This window comes from Chamaea fasciata, unplaced genomic scaffold (genome assembly GCF_029207755.1).
Source record: "Chamaea fasciata isolate MVZ Bird 193981 ecotype frontalis unplaced genomic scaffold, bChaFas1.0.hap1 SCAF_4, whole genome shotgun sequence".
Classification (NCBI taxonomy): Eukaryota; Metazoa; Chordata; class Aves; order Passeriformes; family Sylviidae; genus Chamaea; species Chamaea fasciata.
This window is the reverse complement of record NW_027094089.1, coordinates 36,016,030-36,035,338: the sequence shown is the minus strand read 5'-3', so window position 1 is coordinate 36,035,338 and position 19,309 is coordinate 36,016,030. Positions and strand designations below refer to the sequence as shown.

General features: G+C 34.5%; 1 protein-coding gene across 2 annotated transcripts in view; it reads left to right on the top strand.

Moving 5' to 3' along the window:
- Window positions 1-19,309, top strand: part of ARB2A (ARB2 cotranscriptional regulator A) — a 272,494-nt gene that overhangs the window by 66,329 nt on the left and 186,856 nt on the right. For both annotated transcript variants that reach the window (XM_066181284.1, XM_066181283.1), the window contains exons 5-6: window positions 2,751-2,816; window positions 8,743-8,934. In XM_066181284.1, the coding sequence (XP_066037381.1) occupies window positions 2,751-2,816; window positions 8,743-8,934 (258 nt within the window). The remainder of the gene's footprint in view (window positions 1-2,750; window positions 2,817-8,742; window positions 8,935-19,309) is intronic.

Sequence of the window (19,309 nt, the reverse complement as noted above, 5' to 3'; positions counted from 1 at the left end):
TATGGTAAGTGCAGGAAGTCTGGCCATTAGTGATGTTTTCAAATCTGGAAAATTTTGGACCTGGATGGCACTTCAATCTTATGTATCAGTTTCCATCATTTAAAACTGATAGTATACCAGCCATTGCTAGGATATCCCTAAACATGTTGATCTACTCCAAAAAAACCCTCAACCGCTTCTGTGGCTACATATGTATATACATGCACGCACACACACACAGACACACACACAAATATATAGAGACTGGGGCAATTTTAGGGTTGTTTTGTTTGAGGGATTTTTTAATGACATTTTCCTGAAATCTCTCTGGGCAATGCAGGCCATCCAGGTGCTGAGCTGTCTAAGGATGATAACCTCAGACTTTGCGTGTGAACCTCCACCTACTGTATCTTTATGTTTGCTTTTATTGAAAGCATTCAATATGTTAAGTCTTTGCCACATCAGTGTTCTACTGATTCAAGACTCTCATTTTTAAGGCTGTGTTGCTCTTTATTGTATTAGAGTAGTGCGTAAAGAGTCAGAATGAGAACCCTATTGACATGGGCTGTGGAAAAAATGAGTAAAGGTTTATTTCTGCTCTGTGGACACATAGTCTAAATAAATGAGAAAGAATAAAAGAAATAGATACAAACAGCTGCAAAAAAGGGTAGACTTTCGCAAGTGGTGTCTAAAATATATTTTCTGTGTAGCAATTTTTTTCTCTTCGAAGTATTCTTTTAATGATTTTAGCAGTGAGTAGATGCATGAATTGAGAGTTAAAAACAAAATTTCTATGTTGTACGCCATATTATCATTTTACTCACTTTAATGTCTTTACAACATTAGCATTTGAGACTGCAGGAAGTTAACTGCTTTACTTGTTGTTGTCACACTGCAGTCGATTTCGGTGAACCATAAAAACTTTGTCCCTGAAGGTAAAATTACACTGTATGCATGTTCCTAGCATACTGCTTTGGGGATAAACATGTCTTAAATCAACTCATCGCTTGCAGCTGAATTCCTTCTTCAAATTCAGTTTCTGTGTAGATAATAATGTTCAGAAAGGCTGATTTTCTGTAAACCATAAAGTTTTTTTGAACATAATTCTATTCATAAATATATTTGGACAGGATTGGAAAGAATTCTTATAATCCTAATAAATATTTGGGGTTTTAGAAAGGAGAGGCATATACCAACATTTTTAATTAGCTCTCATTGGCACCTCCAGTTTGTTCATATGTGTTCCAAATATTTGCATATTGTGTTTCCTCACATAATAAAAACTTTTGGACTTCATTGAAACTTCTTTTTGTAATTGTGCATTTGAAAAATTAAATTTGAAACTAATGACACTCTGGCTCCTACTTGCTGGGATCATAGTGTGTAGTTAAGATGCCATCACTTGAGACCTTTGCTACAGCTATGTTTCTGTTGGGGCTTAATATACTGTGAGTTCAGATGGATGTAATTGTGGCCTTGAGGTGTTGGTCTAAAGAATACTGTCTGGGTTTGTACCCAGTTATTCTTGGATTAATATTCTGAGACTTAGATCTTGTCCTCTCTGGAATTTAAATACTGTTTTTTTTTTAGTCCTTTATTTTGCCTTTTTAATTTGCTTTTTGTGTTTGCTTTTTTTTTTTTTTTTTTGTGTGTGTGTGTGTGTTTTGTTTGTTTGTTTGGTTTTTTTTCAAAATCTTGTAGCCATTGAAATCCAGGCAGTAACTTCCAAACTATTTTTGCAGTCTCAAATGGACAAAGTGCCTGTTTGTCCCTCAGTTTAATTCCTGAATTAATTTTTGTTAGGAAGTTCTTACATATGAATCTCCATACTTAGAATATGTAAAAGGCAGAAAAAAAAAAGTCCCTAGATAGCAGGCAAGACTTTGAAATGTGAACAACCTTGTTATGTTAGAGAGGGCAAGTCTTTTGTTACAACGAGGTTGATTTTTGTGGGTTTTGTCTTATTTTTTTGTTTTTGAGTGGGTTTTGGTTTGTTTTGGTTTTGTGTTTTTGTTTGGGTTTTTTAATGTTGTTTCTCTTTGTTTAGGGGGTATTTATTTATGGGGCTTTTTTATGTTTTGTTTGGGCTTTGGTTTTTTTCTTTTTTCATTTTGTTGCTTTCTGAAATGCTGCCTTTGGTTTCAGGACTGAAATTTCAATTTTATTCCTGAGAATGGAATAAAAGAGGAGAAAAGAGACATAAACTCCTCCATAGTGGGCAATCTGTATAGGGTTTTCTTCTATTTAGCAATCTTTGACCCATACCTCCACTGTTCAGTGAGTAGAAATGGCAAGGTGACTTAGTTGAGGGTGGCTACAGATCTGTTCTCATGTAAATCATGAAGTGAACCTGGAGGGAAGAGAATTCCACAAATCTGCTAGTAGACAAAATGCTTTAAAATTGTTTCTTTACAAAGACAGTCTTTCTTCTACCCCCCCCCCCCCCCCCCCATATATTAGTTGGTTATAAACCTTAGTTTTGAGGTTGTTATTCACCTAATTATTCACACTACAGTGCATGATGGGATTCACAGGTACAATTACAGTTCCATTGTACTGGCAGAAAGTTTTTATTTTTCTGTGGAACCGAGAGAATTTTTAGTGTACAGCTCCAAATTCTATAATTAGTTATATAGTAAAGGATTCAGAGAATTGGCTAAACATATACAAGTGCTTAGAAGTTTAACCAATTAGCCTTTGTCTGCCTGCATATGTCATTATTGTAAGTGTTTTAGTATCCGGTGGCATTTATATTTTTTCTTTCCTTTCAGATCATTACTAAATATATTTATGAACTACTGCAGAAGGAATGTCACTTGAAGAGAGTAACTCTTCCAGTAAGTACAATTTATTTTTCCAGCGGCATTGTTTCTTTGAATCTGTACCCAGCATAGCCTGTGATACCATGTTAAGATAAAGACAAGGTGTGTGAGGGCTCTGTGCAGGGCATTGTCTCGGGACACTGCCTTTGCATTTTGCATGTGTATGCATCTGGAGGTGTGGCTCCACCTCACTTCACATGTGTTTGATTTCTCCAACTGAGCCTTCCTTACCTTAACAGATACCAGAATTTTCAAAATGTGGTGCTTTTAATTGGAGAGCCATAAGCTTTCTGAAAAGTATTTGTGGATATTTTAAGGTGTCTACAGTTGGATGCAAAAAACAGAAATGTCTTCGCAAGTGGTGGGCTACACTCACATTGAGTATCAGTAAACTACTCAAAGTCATTTTTTAAAAAATGCTTTTTCAGTAATTTATAATATGTATGTAATATAAAGTACTTATGTTCCTTAGTGAAAATATTTTATCAACCCTTTGAAAAGATGATATGCTCTCCCACATATCAGAGTGTTTATAAATACATGTGATGTGAAATGATGATGATGTTCAGGTATTTTTATATTCTGTACTGGAGAGTGCGGGGGAGATTGGAGTGTGACAGCACTGTGTAGATTTTCCATCATTATGAAGAATTCCTATGCTCTTTGAAATCTTTTGAATTGTTGTTGATCCCAGATAAACCTTCATAATCAGTCAAGGAAAACCTGTTTATGCTATGGAAGGAAAAGGTCTTTTGCCTTAACAGTCCTGTAACATTTCACTATTCACATTTCCATTCCCTGAGTGTTGCTTCACTGCCCTGCGATGGTGCGGTGCCTCTCCAGGGGCTTTCGCCCATGCTTCCTGGCCAGCTCTGGCACCGATGTCACAGAAAGGTACAGTTCTGTATTTGGGAATACAGTTCCAATCCTTTGAGTCCTTGCCTCAGCAGAAGCGTGAACCATGCGAGAAGTTAAGGGATGGGACTCTGGAGGGTAACTTCAACTGGGTTTTATTGAATCAGCACAGCTTCCTTCCACCCAGAAGTCAGCCTGCCAAAGCCCGCTGTACTCCCAGGGGTTTTCACCTTAAATCTGGGGGTGGCAGAGTGGGGAGGATACAACTTGGAACCAATCCAGAATGGGAAGGTGGTGACCCTGAACCTAAATGGCAAACCATAGAACAAATCATGAAACAAAGGGAGAAGGGGAAACTGGACCACACAAATCACTCAAAGTCCTCACCAGAACTTTCTAGTGGTCAGGGTGAGGCTTCAAAATGACGGGCAGCACCCAGGTGTCACATAACAATGATGGATTGATAAATAACTGGGGCAATGGCACAATACATGGACATATGGGAAAAACCATTCTAAAGCAGTAAAAGACATCCATATATATATATAAAACTGGGAAAACTTCAAAACACGCCACTATGCTGCCCAAACTGCTTACAATTTCATGGGCTTTTTCAGTGTCTCGTGGTCATGGCAGAAGGAGCTGAGCTATGAGGTTCACAGAGAAGTTGAAGGGCAGTACATGCAGCCTGGCGCTTGTACCAATGCCATGAGAACTGAGACTGAGAAAGCATTTCCCCATTTCAGATTTTTCTCTGTTGACAGATAGAGGATTAGGTTCATCATGGCAGTCTACCTGGTGCAGTGATAATTATGATCTCCAGCTTTTTTGGCTAATTTTCTTTCTTGGTGAAGTTTTGGTCCAAGAAGTACTTCCAGAAAGATAATGTATCAAAAGACTTCTCAGGCTGTGTCACGCTTGTCTGTGAAGCCGTGAAGCTGTCGTTTATAAACTTCAAAATACCCAGATTTTCTTTGATTCCTAGAAAAGATTATGAAGAATATGCATATAAGTAGTGCAGTGCTAAGGCTAATCAATTAGCTCCAAAACATGAAGGTGAAGAAACTTGGGATAAGTATTACAGCACCTCCATCACCGATGTCACACCTATGGTGATTCATCTGCCTGGCTCTAAGTTTTGGGTTTCTAGGCTTGGAAGAGGAATGGCCCTGGTTAGTTTGCATTTTTGGATTAATCTCTGTTTGCTTGTATTTAGAAATTGTGTAGTGAGCATGGATGCAGTTGTTCAGGAATAGATTTAAGCTATTCTCAAATGTATTACTTTCAACTTCTGTGAAATGTCATAATTTAATTGCATTCTGGAGTAAAGTAAGAAAGCACAAAATATGCAGGTGTCAGTTGTGAACATGGTGGATAAATTCACATGAGGTACAAATGCTGTTTTTCAGGAATGGCTGTTATGTGTATCCAGGCCTCACCACAGTCAAAAATAGGTTAGGAAGACATATACAAAAGTGAAAAATTGAAAAAATATATCTAGAAGTTGAAAAATTAAAGCCATGTAAAAGCTAGGTTTAAATCACCTCTGACAGATTCCCAAATAAGGACACAAAACTCTCTAGTTTAAACTAGTAAAGGAGACTAATAAAAGTAATGAAACAGCTTTTAGGATGAGAATAGAAGACAGTATAAATGTTGGAAAGTTACATATAACTTCACAGGGAGTTCACAGAAACCAAATATGAGAAGCTTGTTAGAATTGGGCACGCTCCCCAGTTCATATCCTGGGCATGGTGTTCTGGCGTGTGGAATTTTCCTTTGCCAGTTCAGGGCACTTGTCCCAGCCATGTTCCCTCCAAGTTTATTTTGTATACCTTCTCGCTGGCAGAGTGTGAGAAAAGGAAAGGGAAGTCCTTGACTTTGGATAAACACAACTTAGCAAAAAACTAAAATATCAGTGTGTTATTAATACCATTCTTGTTCTGAAGCCAAAACACTGCACTTTATCAGCTACTGAGAAGAAATTACCTCTATCCTGGCTGAAACCAAGACACATATTTAATTGACAATGGTGCTGAAATGTCTCACCTTGCAGAATCTTCTCAGTTATCAGTGCTTTCCTCTTTCACTTCAATAGGTAAAAGTTCACCCAAGAATCATTTTTCTTTGAGAAACAATGGTCTATTATCTCCAATGCACATTCCTTTTGCCAGTTTTGTTACCTAAGTGAAGGTCATATTTGTTTGTAAAATTTTCACAGATTTTATGTTTGTTATTTGTGGTAATAGTCAAATGTTGATTAGCTGCTTGTAATATTGATCAGCAGTTGTTGATTTTATATTTTTGATCGAAAAATTCTAAATCAGGATTCTCAATACTGTGAAGACATTAACCAAAGTGAGTTAGTGAGGTTTATGTTGAAACACATAGAAGATGACTTTTCATCTTGCAAAGCAAATGAGCAGATTTTTCTCTCCACCAGCTGCTCACAATTCTCACAATCTTTTTTGAGTCTTTTCAGTTTCAGTTCTACTTATTTGCCACGTTCTTTGCTCCAGTTACAGTTTATACCTACTTTGTAGGCTCAAGGCTCATAATTTTTGTCATGTTTCTTAACTGAAATAAGAAAAATACTAGTGGATTTTTTTCCCTTTTCAACATTCAGTCTTATAAACCTCTAATATATAAAGTGAAAGACTCCTGTAACCTAGTCATGTCTCATACATCTTGGGTTAGTAACGGCTAATTGTTGATGTGGTAGCGTAGGTGACAATGAGATTAGATTTCAAGTGTAGTTTGATTTTACTCTATATATTGATAGCAGCTGTGCAAAATTTAAAGTGTGCTGATGAAATACTTTATAGACTGATACTACTGTATTAGGTGAAGACTCATTTGAGACAGAAATCATATGGAAAAAAAATTCACTGAAAACATAAAGAATCTCATAATACATGTAGAGATCTGCATATTGTAGAGATCCATAGCTGCCTACATTCATAAATTTTAAGGAATTATTGTGCATTGGGAAAAAAGTCCAAGAAAAAGAAAATTAAACGGTCATTTTAAACAGTAAATTATCATTGTAATTTAGATAGATTTGGCATGCCTAGCTATAGATTACTGGAAGATTGTTCTCACCTGTAAACAACAGTGTTGAATCAAATTGTTAAATTAATCTAAAAAGCATCTTCATGTATTTATTCAGTTTAGATTTAAGTGATCAGAAATCAGTGTCCTTGAATAAGTCTAGAAGAACAAGTGGCTAATAAATGCAAATTATTTTATGTGGCCTCAATGGGTCCGGCATTAAATGGTATTCTACATTGAACTGTCAGTAAAGTAAGGTTGTGTATAGCAGTGACTTTTACGTGCATTCTTTAGTGAAAGCTGGGCCTAATAAATTACTACTGTTTGAAGGTAAATTAACTTGACAAAGGTCTCTAAATATGTTTAATTTTGGGAAAAAGAATCAAAAGTAATTTTTTATGATCTTGGTAGATATTTTTAGCTGTTTAAAATTAACTTCTTTGCAGATATGTGAACTAGCTGTATCTTCTAGTGCAAATGATTACTAAGTGCTGGTATTTCCTATATATTACACAATATTTTAGTTTAAGAATGCTAAAACCTACAGCTAAGTTGCACAGTAGCCTGAAAAGCAAATTCACGATGTTTTTTCCTAATTATAGTGTTGTAAATATTCAGTTTGTGGGCAGAAGTCAGTAACACTATGCCAAGTACTATCTGACATTCAGTGTTGGCTGACTTTTTACCTAATCTGTTTCACCTTTTAAGGTGTCAATACTGCTATTTCAGAAACAGCAGCATGATCTGACTGTAGCCCCAGTCTATTCAACAGAACATATTCTTTACCATGTTTTCTATTTTTGCACAAAGTGTGAGAGAAAATGAGTACATTTCCTGTGCAAACTCTGAGGCACATGAGTTGTTACTTTATTTTGGAGCAGGGGAATAAAGTCTTCAGTGCTATGGCAAATATTGAAGAAAGACACAACCATTCTTTCATTTACAAATTTGTTTTGTTCAAGTAGCCTCATTGACTTCATTAAAAAAAGTGTTCAGTAGGACTTATATTAAAAAAAGTCTAAAGATGCATGCAGAATTAAATTTTTCTGTTATAAGGGTTGTTAAGGATACATACCCATATATGAGGAAAAACTAACATAATCCAAATAGCCAATTCCTTCTTTCTCAACATGGGGTCATAACGTGATCCATTTTTCTTCTCTGTTGCAGAGAATGTTCCTAGAAGCTGGACAGTTAGGCTGTGGGTGTGGAGTACAGTAGGAGGGGGAGATGTGCCTGTTTTGTTCTTTCTTTCCTATGTATTCATATGCTGGAAAGAGAAGAATGAGTAGACATGAGGATCTGTTTTGTCCTCATGGTATTTACATAAGGACAGTTCTTTTGTCTTGAACAAAAAGTGCTGCTTAACTTTCTTAAAGACAAAATGTGCTATTAGGTTGCAGTTTGCTGAATATTAAACCTAATTGCTGGTCTCTTCCTACAACGAAGTATCTAAGCATTGACCCTGGTGCAGGAGGATTTTTAATGAAGCTATTATTTAGAACCAGATTGGATTTCTGTATTTTGTTAGACCTATCAAATTTGTAACAGACAAACTTACAGTACTGGTTCCTATGTAGCTTATTAAGTATTTATGTCGAGATGGCTGATTTGGAACTCTACAGGATTTTGGTTTTGTATCGTGTAAGAATTTATTGTTGCTTTAGGCATATCAGAGGTGAGAAATTGCTTGCTCCTTTCTCTCTCGCCACCTCCAATTGCTCATTTACGGACTTTCTTCCTTATCTGTAAATTTTTGTAAACAACTGATTTTTCAAAGCTTAAGCATATATTTTAGCCCTTTTCTTAATTTTAAATGTCCCTTGGATTGCTGTTCTAAAGTGTAGTATGTTATATGTTTCAAAGTTATGTTGCATATTTTGCTTTATTTTTTTTTTTTAGTCCTGGGCACACCTGCATTGAAATGTTTGTTAAATGGTGAATGTTTTTATATAAATTTGGTAGATAACTCTATAAGTACAGGTTTCAAGGAATTTTATTGATGCATTAAAATATGTGTTGTCTGGAATTGCAGGTTGATGCAATTGAGACTGAACCAAAGAGCTTTATCTTTATGAGTGAAGATGCATTAGTAAATCCTGACAAGCTGTTGGTCCTAATTCATGGTAATGGTGTTGTCAGAGCTGGTCAGTGGGCTAGGAGACTCATAATTAATGAAGATCTGGACAGTGGGACACAGATACCATACATAAAGAGAGCTATTGAGGTAAGTGAAAGTTCAAGGATGCAAGGTTGTGTGTGCTGTGGGATGTGAACGTGTGTGCCTGTGCATGAAGACCTATGAACCTGTGATGTTTTAATTTTTTAATCAGTATTCTATATCAGTGAATATTATATTTGTGATGGGAATACTTTTTTGGTTTTTTTGGAACTTTTTCCTAGTGGAACCAAGTTCCTGTCTTGCAGTAAAATAAAATTTAGTTGCATGTCACATTGTTGTGTTGTGTTGGGACTGCCAAGTAGCTTAATATGGCAGATGCTATGACAACAGCCCTTAGCAGGTGATGCGATGCAGCAGAAGACATTGCAGAAATTTGTTACAGTTTGGACTGTTTTCTTTTGTATTTCATTAAATTTGTATTATTGCTCAATGACTGCTGTAATCATGTAAAATGTAAAAAAATCATGTAAACATGAGCATTCATGGTAACAAGCAATCTTTTTTACTAGGCTTGTACTGAATTTATTAGAGGCACATTCTTTTTCAGATTTACACTAGATACTGATTCATTTCAGATTTACTTATCAGATTTGGCAATAGAAGACACTCATATTTTGTTGACACTATTTTGTTATATCTATTTGAGAGACAGTGGACAGTTTGTGTTATGTTTTTGTCACTGGAACATTGCAGGTGTAATTAGTCATGTGCAGTCTGCTTCCTAAAGGAAACTTCCTGTAGTAAACATTAGAAGAGCTTATTTAAGATTGTTTCTGTTATATTTGCCAAGTTAAGCTAACGTTCTACTCTAAATATCAGTGTTGTCATTGTTACTGTTACATGTTTTGCTAAATGATTAATTTTTGCAGTTGATGAATAATTTTTGCAGCTGTCTTTAAAATATTCAGGATAAAATTGGCGCTTTTTTTCAATAAAGCAAAGAAAGAAAACATATAAAAACATTAGGCCATTAAGTTATTTTTGTTTTCCTCACTATCAAAACACTAGACTACACTTTGTGAGAAAAAGAAACCTAGTCCTGTAAAAGTGAAGCTTATCTTTTTCTAACGTAAAGTTTTTTATTCATTTTGAATCAAGATTTGGAGACAGAACAAAAATACCTCTGGATTACTGAGTACAGTACAGGTATATGGTAGTATGCAACTTCTGGTGCTGGTTCCAAAACGTTTCCCAAGAAACTCAAATAGCTGTAGCTACTTCAGTTTTTGTACAGTGCTTACATACTTGCTTTTTTGTTCTTTCCTAGAGATGCTGCTCTCTTGAGTAACATGACAGACTGAGTATTTCAAACTGGGATACTAACCTAATTTAACAGATAATGTTTAAGGGTTATTTGTTGTAGAGGAGAGTTATATTTCTTTTTGCTGTTTTGTTATTTTTATTTATTTTGTGCAAGGATCTGTGCCAATATGACAGAGATCAGACCTCTGTTTGCTGAAATGGTTGTTATACTTAAAACTGGATTATTTATCTCTGCTTTTTGAATGCTCCTTTAAAAAACAAGACAGGAAAAATCCCAATGTTGGATGACAAAATATTTTACAAAGCTATAATCATTAGATAACATTTGTACATTGCACTTTGTGTTCTCATCTTTGAGCTTTTCCTTAATGTGATTTTTAAGTTCATAATTCTCTTTAGTTCAGTGATTCCAGCTACTGTAAAACCCACTGTCCTTTTTTGTGCATCTTAAAATTCTGATAAGTGTACTCCATGTTTAGGACACATACTATTTATAGTGATTTTCTCATGCAAATTGGAGAATAGATTGTATTCAGTTGTGTTAAATCAAATTCAGTTATGTGTTGCTATTTTTTTTTTTTTTTTGGTATCCTGTAATTCCTGTGCTGGGAAATGGTTGTGGATCTGGTTAGATAAGGCAATATTTTATGGAAATCGCACCCCACTGAAAGTATTTAGAATCATTTGGTTATGACTGAATAGAGAATACTGATAGGTACATGCTGATACCATGTCAGCTTCAGGTACAGATCATATAAATTATATTTCTAAATGCAGGAAATTATGGTAGACTGAATGTAAGGACTCCATATAATAAAAATAATTGTAAAAATTGCATCCTTTTCTGGTGTTCAGTTCTCTAGTTAATTTAGTCACTTCTGTCACTTATGAAATGAAAATAACTAGCCAAAATGATAAATAGCCTGGATGAAAATTGTGCTTATCTCTCATGCAACATTATTTGAAGTAGGGAATTATTTTCCTAGATCTTTTTGTGTTTCTTCTAAGGAGAGGTCTCATTCTTGAATGAAACCAGCTGACCTTATCAAAGCGTCAGTGCTGATAACAAGAGAGCATGGATTTCTTTTTTAATAGACTCACATGAATTTGGAGTGGATAATTATATGTAGGATTTGAAAATTTCTGTCATCTGTTGTGACTTTGCAACACATGCAGCTAAAACATGCAGCATTTCAGCTAAAACATTTGCTGAAGACTAAGTTCTAATTAAAAAAATAAAAATTGAAAGTTAGTGAAAAAAGTAGTGTTTGAATGTCTGTTTTAAACCACAACAACACAGACTCCGAACTTCAGAAGGCTGAAAATGACTCCTTTATTTTTGGGATATATCTCCCTTATATACTATTTTACACAGACCAATCTGATTGGTGACAAAAAGACAAACCTCTTCAATCACATTGGTCAGACCAGAGGGACAGCAAGAAGAAGTCACTCCTAGGAAAAGGAATGAAAACAAAGTACAGTTTACAAAAACACTTCTCTTATTTACTGAAAATTCCCTGGGAAAGGAATTTAAGGAAACCAAAACATCTTGGGCACAAAACCAGGGCTACAAATGTCCTATGTGGAAGAACTAATTCAGCAAAAAATCCACTTTTTAAAGAAAAAAAAATCCACAGAAGCCAAAACCCACCCTCTAAGTAGAGCAAAACCCACAACTTCTTCTCAGTTTGTTTCTCAGGAAAACTGAAAACAGGAATGCAACAGCTGGGGTTATCAGTGAGCAGCGGACTGAGCAGGATGAACTGATACTTCTAAACAGGAAGTTAAGGGAAGAGTAGAAAGTATTTCTCTTTGGTGCAATACTTCTAGGGAAAACAGAATTAAGAAACCCCATTTCTCAAGCATGTGTGGAACAAGGGAGCAATGTACAGGCTTAAAATTATGTGTTTTAAAATTCCAGTATTTTGGGGCCTATGCACATTGTAAAGAAAGATTCAAAGGGATATATCCTGGTGAGAATTCACATAGCTAGGAATAAGTTTTTCTTTTCATCTGTACAATTCCTGTAGGTAATGCTTCTCCTTCCATGTTTTATATCAAGCCCTATTGTGTAGATTCAATCTTTTCTGTAAGCGGTATTGTGAACAGTTGACAAGGATTTATGTGAAGAGGTAACATTGTGTTAATTTGAAAATTCAAACTTTGTAGTGTAGATGTTGAACTATGAAGAGAACAAATAAACAACAGGGTAAAGAACCTATTGTAAGAAAAGAAGGAGGGTGAAAATTGTACACAATGTGAAAACCACATGTAAATACATTAAAATTTGGTAGGAACAAAACCTATTTTAGAAAAACAAGTATAAAAAGAAAAATATTCTAGTAAAGCATAAGAATGTAAAAAAAGCTAAATTAAAACAAATACTTACTGAAAAGATATTTAAAACAAAAGAAACTGGCAATGTCCTGTAAACACAGAACAAAAATGTTGCATAGATTTGTTGTTTTGTTAAAATAGAAACTTTCTGTTGAAACTTTCTCTAGTGGTAAACACTGATTTTTGACAAAAGTGAGTATCTGGTGCATGAGAGACTGAAGTTCAAGTCCCTCCCCTGGGAATGAGTGACTGTTCCATTTATAATGAAAATTCTGCTCTGAAGATATTCTACTTTTTATAAAAAGTAAATATTAATTATATAAATAAATAAATAAATAAATGTAGATTAAAAGAGTAATTTTAATCTGTCTCTTCTATATTCTACTCAAATAGCTCATACAGTGAGGCTGCTCTCAGATCTGTTATTGTTTAGCCATGCGTTCAATATCTGAAGTAGTGCTAGGAAAAGATGATGGAAGACAGAGGCAAATTCTTCAGTTTAATGATGGGACCATATACTTGGGATGTCAAGAATTAAACATTTACAGTTCTGGTTTCATAGTGGTTGTTGAGGGGCTCCCTTGTTCATTGTGTTAGAAAAGGAGAGGCTGAAGTTATTGTACTTAGAGAAGAGATTTGTTCTTTGGGGAAACAGAAACTCAGCTTGCCTTCGTTGGACATTGTGAAGAATTTGGGAGTACTACTATCTTTGGTACCTCTCCTCTAGGGAATAAATAGGATATCAGCTTACTGCACAAGCACAGGAAAACAGTTGAATGTTTTCTGAGTCTTTGGAAATTCAGTCCACTGGTTACCTAAGACACCTGTGGTCCCAGAGGTACTGATAAAATTCAACCACAGCAACTGTCACTTATTTATTAAAAAAAAAAAAAAAAGGCAAAAAAAACCTATCAAGGAATTGTTGCCTGATTTCAAGTTCAGATATTACGATATCTTAGATACTTGCATTATTATTTAAAGGAGAATTGATACTTGACATACAGCTGGAAAATAGGTTCTTCAAAGAACCTGGACAAGTTTTTCAGGAGAAATAGAGCAGCACCTAAAAATCTGACTTTACATGAACAAACAAATAGTCAAAACTTTGCATGAGATGGGTGATAGCTGTGGAAATGTTTCTTTAATAACTGGTAAAACATGATTTTCAGCTTCAGTTGTCTGTTGTGTTTATCCAACTCTTCATTTTTTTTTTACAATCTCTGCTCTCTTTGGTCAAAATATTGGATTTATTCACTTACACTAATGTTATTCATTTGTACAAAACTGTCAGGTTGTCAATATTGATTAAGAGTTGGTGAGGGTTATTAATTTTGTCAGCATACAGTAATATGTCATTAGCTTTGTAAGGCAGTTGAATGGAATAACAAAATTGTTTAGTATAACAGCAGTAAATTTTCCCACTATAAATTTTATATGATGTAGTCTTAATGGTTAGTAACTAATACGATAACATATACTATTTTGTATTTTCTCTTTTCACTTCATAAAAATCAGTCAGCTTCAATAGTGGATATTTACATATTGTTGCCCAGAAATTGTTATTTTTAAATTACAAAAAATCTTGCTAAATACTTTTAAATTTGACTTTTAAGTGTAGAATATCTTGTTAGACGAACATACTTTTGGTTTGGTCTTATAGTTTATACAAGCTTAGCATAGTATCAATAATATAGGCAAATGACACTTTTTTGAAAAAAAAAAGCAGCTGACATTTCACAATTGTCAATTGTGAAATTGACAATTATAGTTCTGCCACAGAATACTAATATTCATGTGCCTTTTATGTCTTCTATGTGTATTGTTGCAGAAGGATGTTAAAATATGTCATTTATTTATTAACGGTCAGTTACAGTGCCAGAGCAATCATAATCTTATTTGGGTTTTTTAATATATTGCTGAACCATTGACTTTCACTAAAATAGGCAATAATTTGTTTTATTGTTTTATTTCAAATACTACTGTTCTGACTGTGGTATATGCACTTGGCCTATTAATTTTGTTAGACCATAGAGCTAGTGTTGCTTGTAAAGTCCTTTTTAGCAGACAAAACCTGCGTTTAGAATTTCTGCTTCTGTGGTAATTATACTAACAAAACTTAGAGGTTTTTGGATGATCTTTTGAGATCTTTCTGAAAGCATGAACACAAATCACAGTGTATTACTAAACAATGCGACACGTATAATTGGTTTTAAATCAGCCATACTCTGGAAAGAAAATTTATAAAGGAATATATTTAATTATTTCAAAAACATTTTATGAGGGATTAATAATCTCCCAAATGCTAGTCACCAGGCAGAAAGGAAATTTGCATAGTTAAAAACAATATTAATTGATCACAAAATAATAGTAATACATGAAAACCTGTATAGGAGTTAAAATATTAAGTCAGAAATTCAAGAAAAGGTTAAAAGCTTAGACTAATACTGAGCTGACAGGATATATAAACCCACACCAGCCCCCATGCCAACAGAGGAAAACAATGAGATGACAGCTCTACTGTTTGGAGAGGGGTTGCTAATGACAGCTTATTCCTTTATGATTTCAACTCTTGACAGAAGACAGGTCTGCTTGTTGCATCATGGCAGATGTATCATTACCTTCTGGCTCTGTCATGACTGAACTGGAAAAAAAAATCCCACTTGCAATTCTAAAAGTCTCTTTGGAATTTAGTGCATCCTTTCCCAGATACATTTGCCATTGTTGTATTAATTGTGTGTATTACATTCTTACAGTTTTCTGTGCTACATAATTTGATTATGTAGCGATATGATGTTTAGACTTTGCTTTGTCTTTTATTCTGCTAGTTGCTGTGTTTTAGACTCCAGTAAGACCTTGTGTTATTTTACTCGTATTTTGTCACTGACCTAAGAAAATCACTGTTCAAGATAAAAATACTTTGATAAATGCGGCTTGAAAATATTTTTTCCTCCATTCAAACTATTTCAGCCATTTTTAATTGGCAAAGTATTAGGTTAAGGACACACAGTGAACATTTAAAATAGTCAGCATCATTTTAAGAAAAAAGTTTAGTATGAGTTTAAATGGCCTTTCTCATCATATGCATATTAGGATTCTTCCTTTCCACACCACGACTCTTCCCCCCCCATTCAACTTGTTGGATACCCAACAGTGACTCTGGAGACTTAAAAAAGAGTAAGAAGGGGTGTGGATTTTTGAAAGTATGTCAAAAGCCTTGGGGTTTGGGTATGATCAGAATTTCAATAGAGGTTGAGATGAGTTTAAATGCATTAAAAGGGAACATAAAAATCTTGTTTAATTTCTGTCATGTTGTTCTTTTTTTAGTCACTCTGATGTCTTTCTCAAATCTGCTTTTCTCTCAAGCTTTGTGGTACTATATTCAAGATCTGGGCTTTCTCCTCTTTGTATTTCGTTTTAACTGCTGATCCTTTTCTGTGGTGCTTCTGCCTTTAATATCAGCTGAAGCGGTCTGAATTGCTGAATCAAAGCCGTTTTGGGAGAGAGACAGTGTTTAAGATTGTGCAGGGTGAGATTCTCTGGGTAGAAGGTAACACTTCCTGCAGTTGTAATCAATGCACTTGATACTTTCAAAGGCAGGAGAAGCCATGACTTGCTCAGGGGTTAAACTTTTTAAATAACTTCCCTTGGGAAAGATGCCATCAATAAAATGGAATAATTAGTTGAAGATTCTTGAGTAGCCTAGGTTTGAAAAGAAAAGATTAGAGAGAGAGGTCAGGTTTGCACTTCTACTGTATTTTCCCCTCCCATTTGTTTTTCAAACCATGAGCTTTTGTTTAAATGTGTGCAGTATTACAAAATCAATCTGCTTTAAAAGTTGTGTCATCTATTTAAGACAGTGCATTAATTTTGTAGTCTTATTGTCTGTGTAGTCTAATAATCGTAAGAATGGAGATTAAATTCTATATAAAAATACAACTTCAGAATTCCTAGCTTCCTCATTTCCTGCCCACACATTTATTCTGCAAGTGGTCACTTTAGCTAAAAAAAAATTTGCAACTTTGAACCTTAATAAATAAGCTTAAATTGTAATGTACATTCAGTAATTTTAAAATTTAGTTGTAAATAACATGTGGACATTCTGTATATATGATCCTTAATTTTTATAGAGATGAAGAGGTTTATGCTGAAATTCATCTCTCTTTGCAATTATTGTGTTTGATAATTTCAGATTTTAGGAGAAAGTTATTGAAGTTTTAAAGATTTTTTTTCGTATAGTAATTTTTATTAAAGCAGCTATTTTGAAAGGAAAAACCTGACTAAAAATGGTGCTTTCATATATAGTGTAGTATATGCCTACTGTACAAAATATCAATAAATAATGCATGAATGGCTTTGGAATAAAAGGTTCTTACCATTCATTAATTATTTACTTATTTGAACTTTTTATTTTTCTTAAGGGAAATAAAATCACAGGCAGTACTCTGCAACAGTAACTAAACAAGACTTTAGCAAGCACATAACCAATGTTTTTCAGAAGTACAACATTGTGTTTTCTAATAAGTTAAATTGGAATGAGATCAGTACCACTGATAGGTTATTTGGTAGAGGTTATTCTGCATACAGATTTATTACAGAATGTTTGTAATGAAGTACAGACTGTTCTCAAGTCCAGCAAGGTATGAATATTTCTGTGTGGTTTTGGGGCTAGGCCTGTGGCAAGCTGACTGTGGAACTGTGACTTCTTAATTACTCTGAAATTGCAGTTGGTTTTTTTCTATTTCTTTACAGATTTTCAATTTATCGTTTATTTTAAATTCATGATATGTGTGTCATTTGAAAGATCAATGGTTAAATACATACTAGGATGATTGTACTTTGAAATACAGTAACTATTTGTGGTTGTAATTGTGTAGTTGTAATCCAGTGTTGTTTCAATTTAGAGAATTTGGTTCTGTGGAAGTGTCATAGCTTTGTGGTTCTATATCCCTGAGTACAGTACATACAAGTCACATCTAGTCTTAGCTGATTTGCTGAAGCAGATGTATCTCTCATTTCAATGTGACATCATCCAGTAAAGCTGTGATAAGGGGCACCAGTGTCTTCGCAGGGCAGTATGATTTGGGATGGAAATTTGCTAGGCTTTGCTTTCATGTATAATAAACTATGCAACTGTGCTTATCTGATCATGGAATAGGGATTTTCAAATACCTTTCGTATGGTTTTTTGGCAACATTTTCAGGTTCAGGTAATCTTGTCAGTGATAGTGTGAATGTTGGTTTTTGAGAGTGTCAACATGATAAACCAAATAATAGAATCATTAAGAATGAAGAAGACTTCTAAAATTATTGAGTCTGACTGTTAACCCAGCACTGCCAAATCTACTATATTCCTATATGCCACATCTACACATCTTAAAAATGCCTTCAGTAGTGGTGACACCCCCACTGTCCTCTGCAGCCTGTGCAAGGAGTTGACAACCCTTTCTGTGGAGAAATTTTTTGCCATATCCAATCTAAACTGTTCCTGGCATAACTTGAGGCCATATCCTCTCATCTGATCCCTTGTTACATGGGAGAAGAGACTGACCCCCACCCGGCTACACCCGCCTTTCAGGTAGTTGTAGAGAGTGACAAGGTGTCCCCTGAGCCTCCTTTTCTCCAGGCTAAACACCCCCAGCTCCCTCAGCAGCTCATCATACTTGTGCTCCAGACCCTTCTCTAGCTCTGTTGCCCTTGTCTGGACATGCTCCAGCACACCCACTTTTTTAAAGCGTGATTTTAAATTGAATGATCTATACTTATTAAGATTCCTCTCTTATTATATGGGTAGACCTATTAATTGTTCACTGATTGACATATTAAGTGATTAGCCTCATTTTACTTTTTGAAAAAAATAGCCAGCAGTTTTGTTCTCATTCAGGAATCAAAAATACAATGCAATTTTAAAATATTTTTAAAGAAGTTAACTCACTATCATTTAAAAATATTTAATATCTATTTAAAAATACTAAAATGGTCTTTTGACTTATTATATCTATACATGGCTAAACTATCACATAGATAATCTTAATGCATTATAAAGTGTAAATTGTATTCTTTATAATATATATCATAGAAAGAGTATTGCACGTGTGTCAGTGTAAGTATCGTATATGTATATGTTTAATATTACACTAAATTGCCAATACTCTGTTGAGTTTTCAAATGAATCAGTACTTGAAAGACTGAACAACTCCATGGTGAGATAAACACTTCCTTATTCATATCATAAAATGCATATTTAAATTAAATTACCCCTTATTTACTGTGTATTGAGCTGGAAAATACAAACCTTAATGCATAGGAATTCAAATAAAAAATTTATATGCTTTCTGCTCAACTACTTTAGTACTGTTCTAATAATGCACATTGCTGCTTCAGGTAATAAGAAAATAGATATGACAAAGACTTTGTTATGCAAATTAGCACAGCATTGTAACCTTTTGAAAATACAAAGATCTTTGGAATGATATATGTCGCTTTTGATCAAAAACTTTTAAAAGTTTAATAATTCTGTTAAAACAAACTAAAACGGTGGGTAATTGTCTTATTTTCCTTGAAATGAACAAATTATAACATCAAAAAAACTGGGAGTGAGGTATGTAGTAGGTCATTTACTGCTGCAGGCATTTTCTCTCCCTTCAGGATGTGCTTGTTTAGTTTCTCTCACTTTGTGCCTGTAGCACTCTGTGGTGAAATTCAGACGTGTTCTTCTCCTTCAAGGAATCTCTAGGGTGGTAGATAACTTATACAAAATTAATAAATAGTGTGTTTTTTTATTTTACCCATCCCAGGCAATTGGTTTCTCTCTTGAGAAG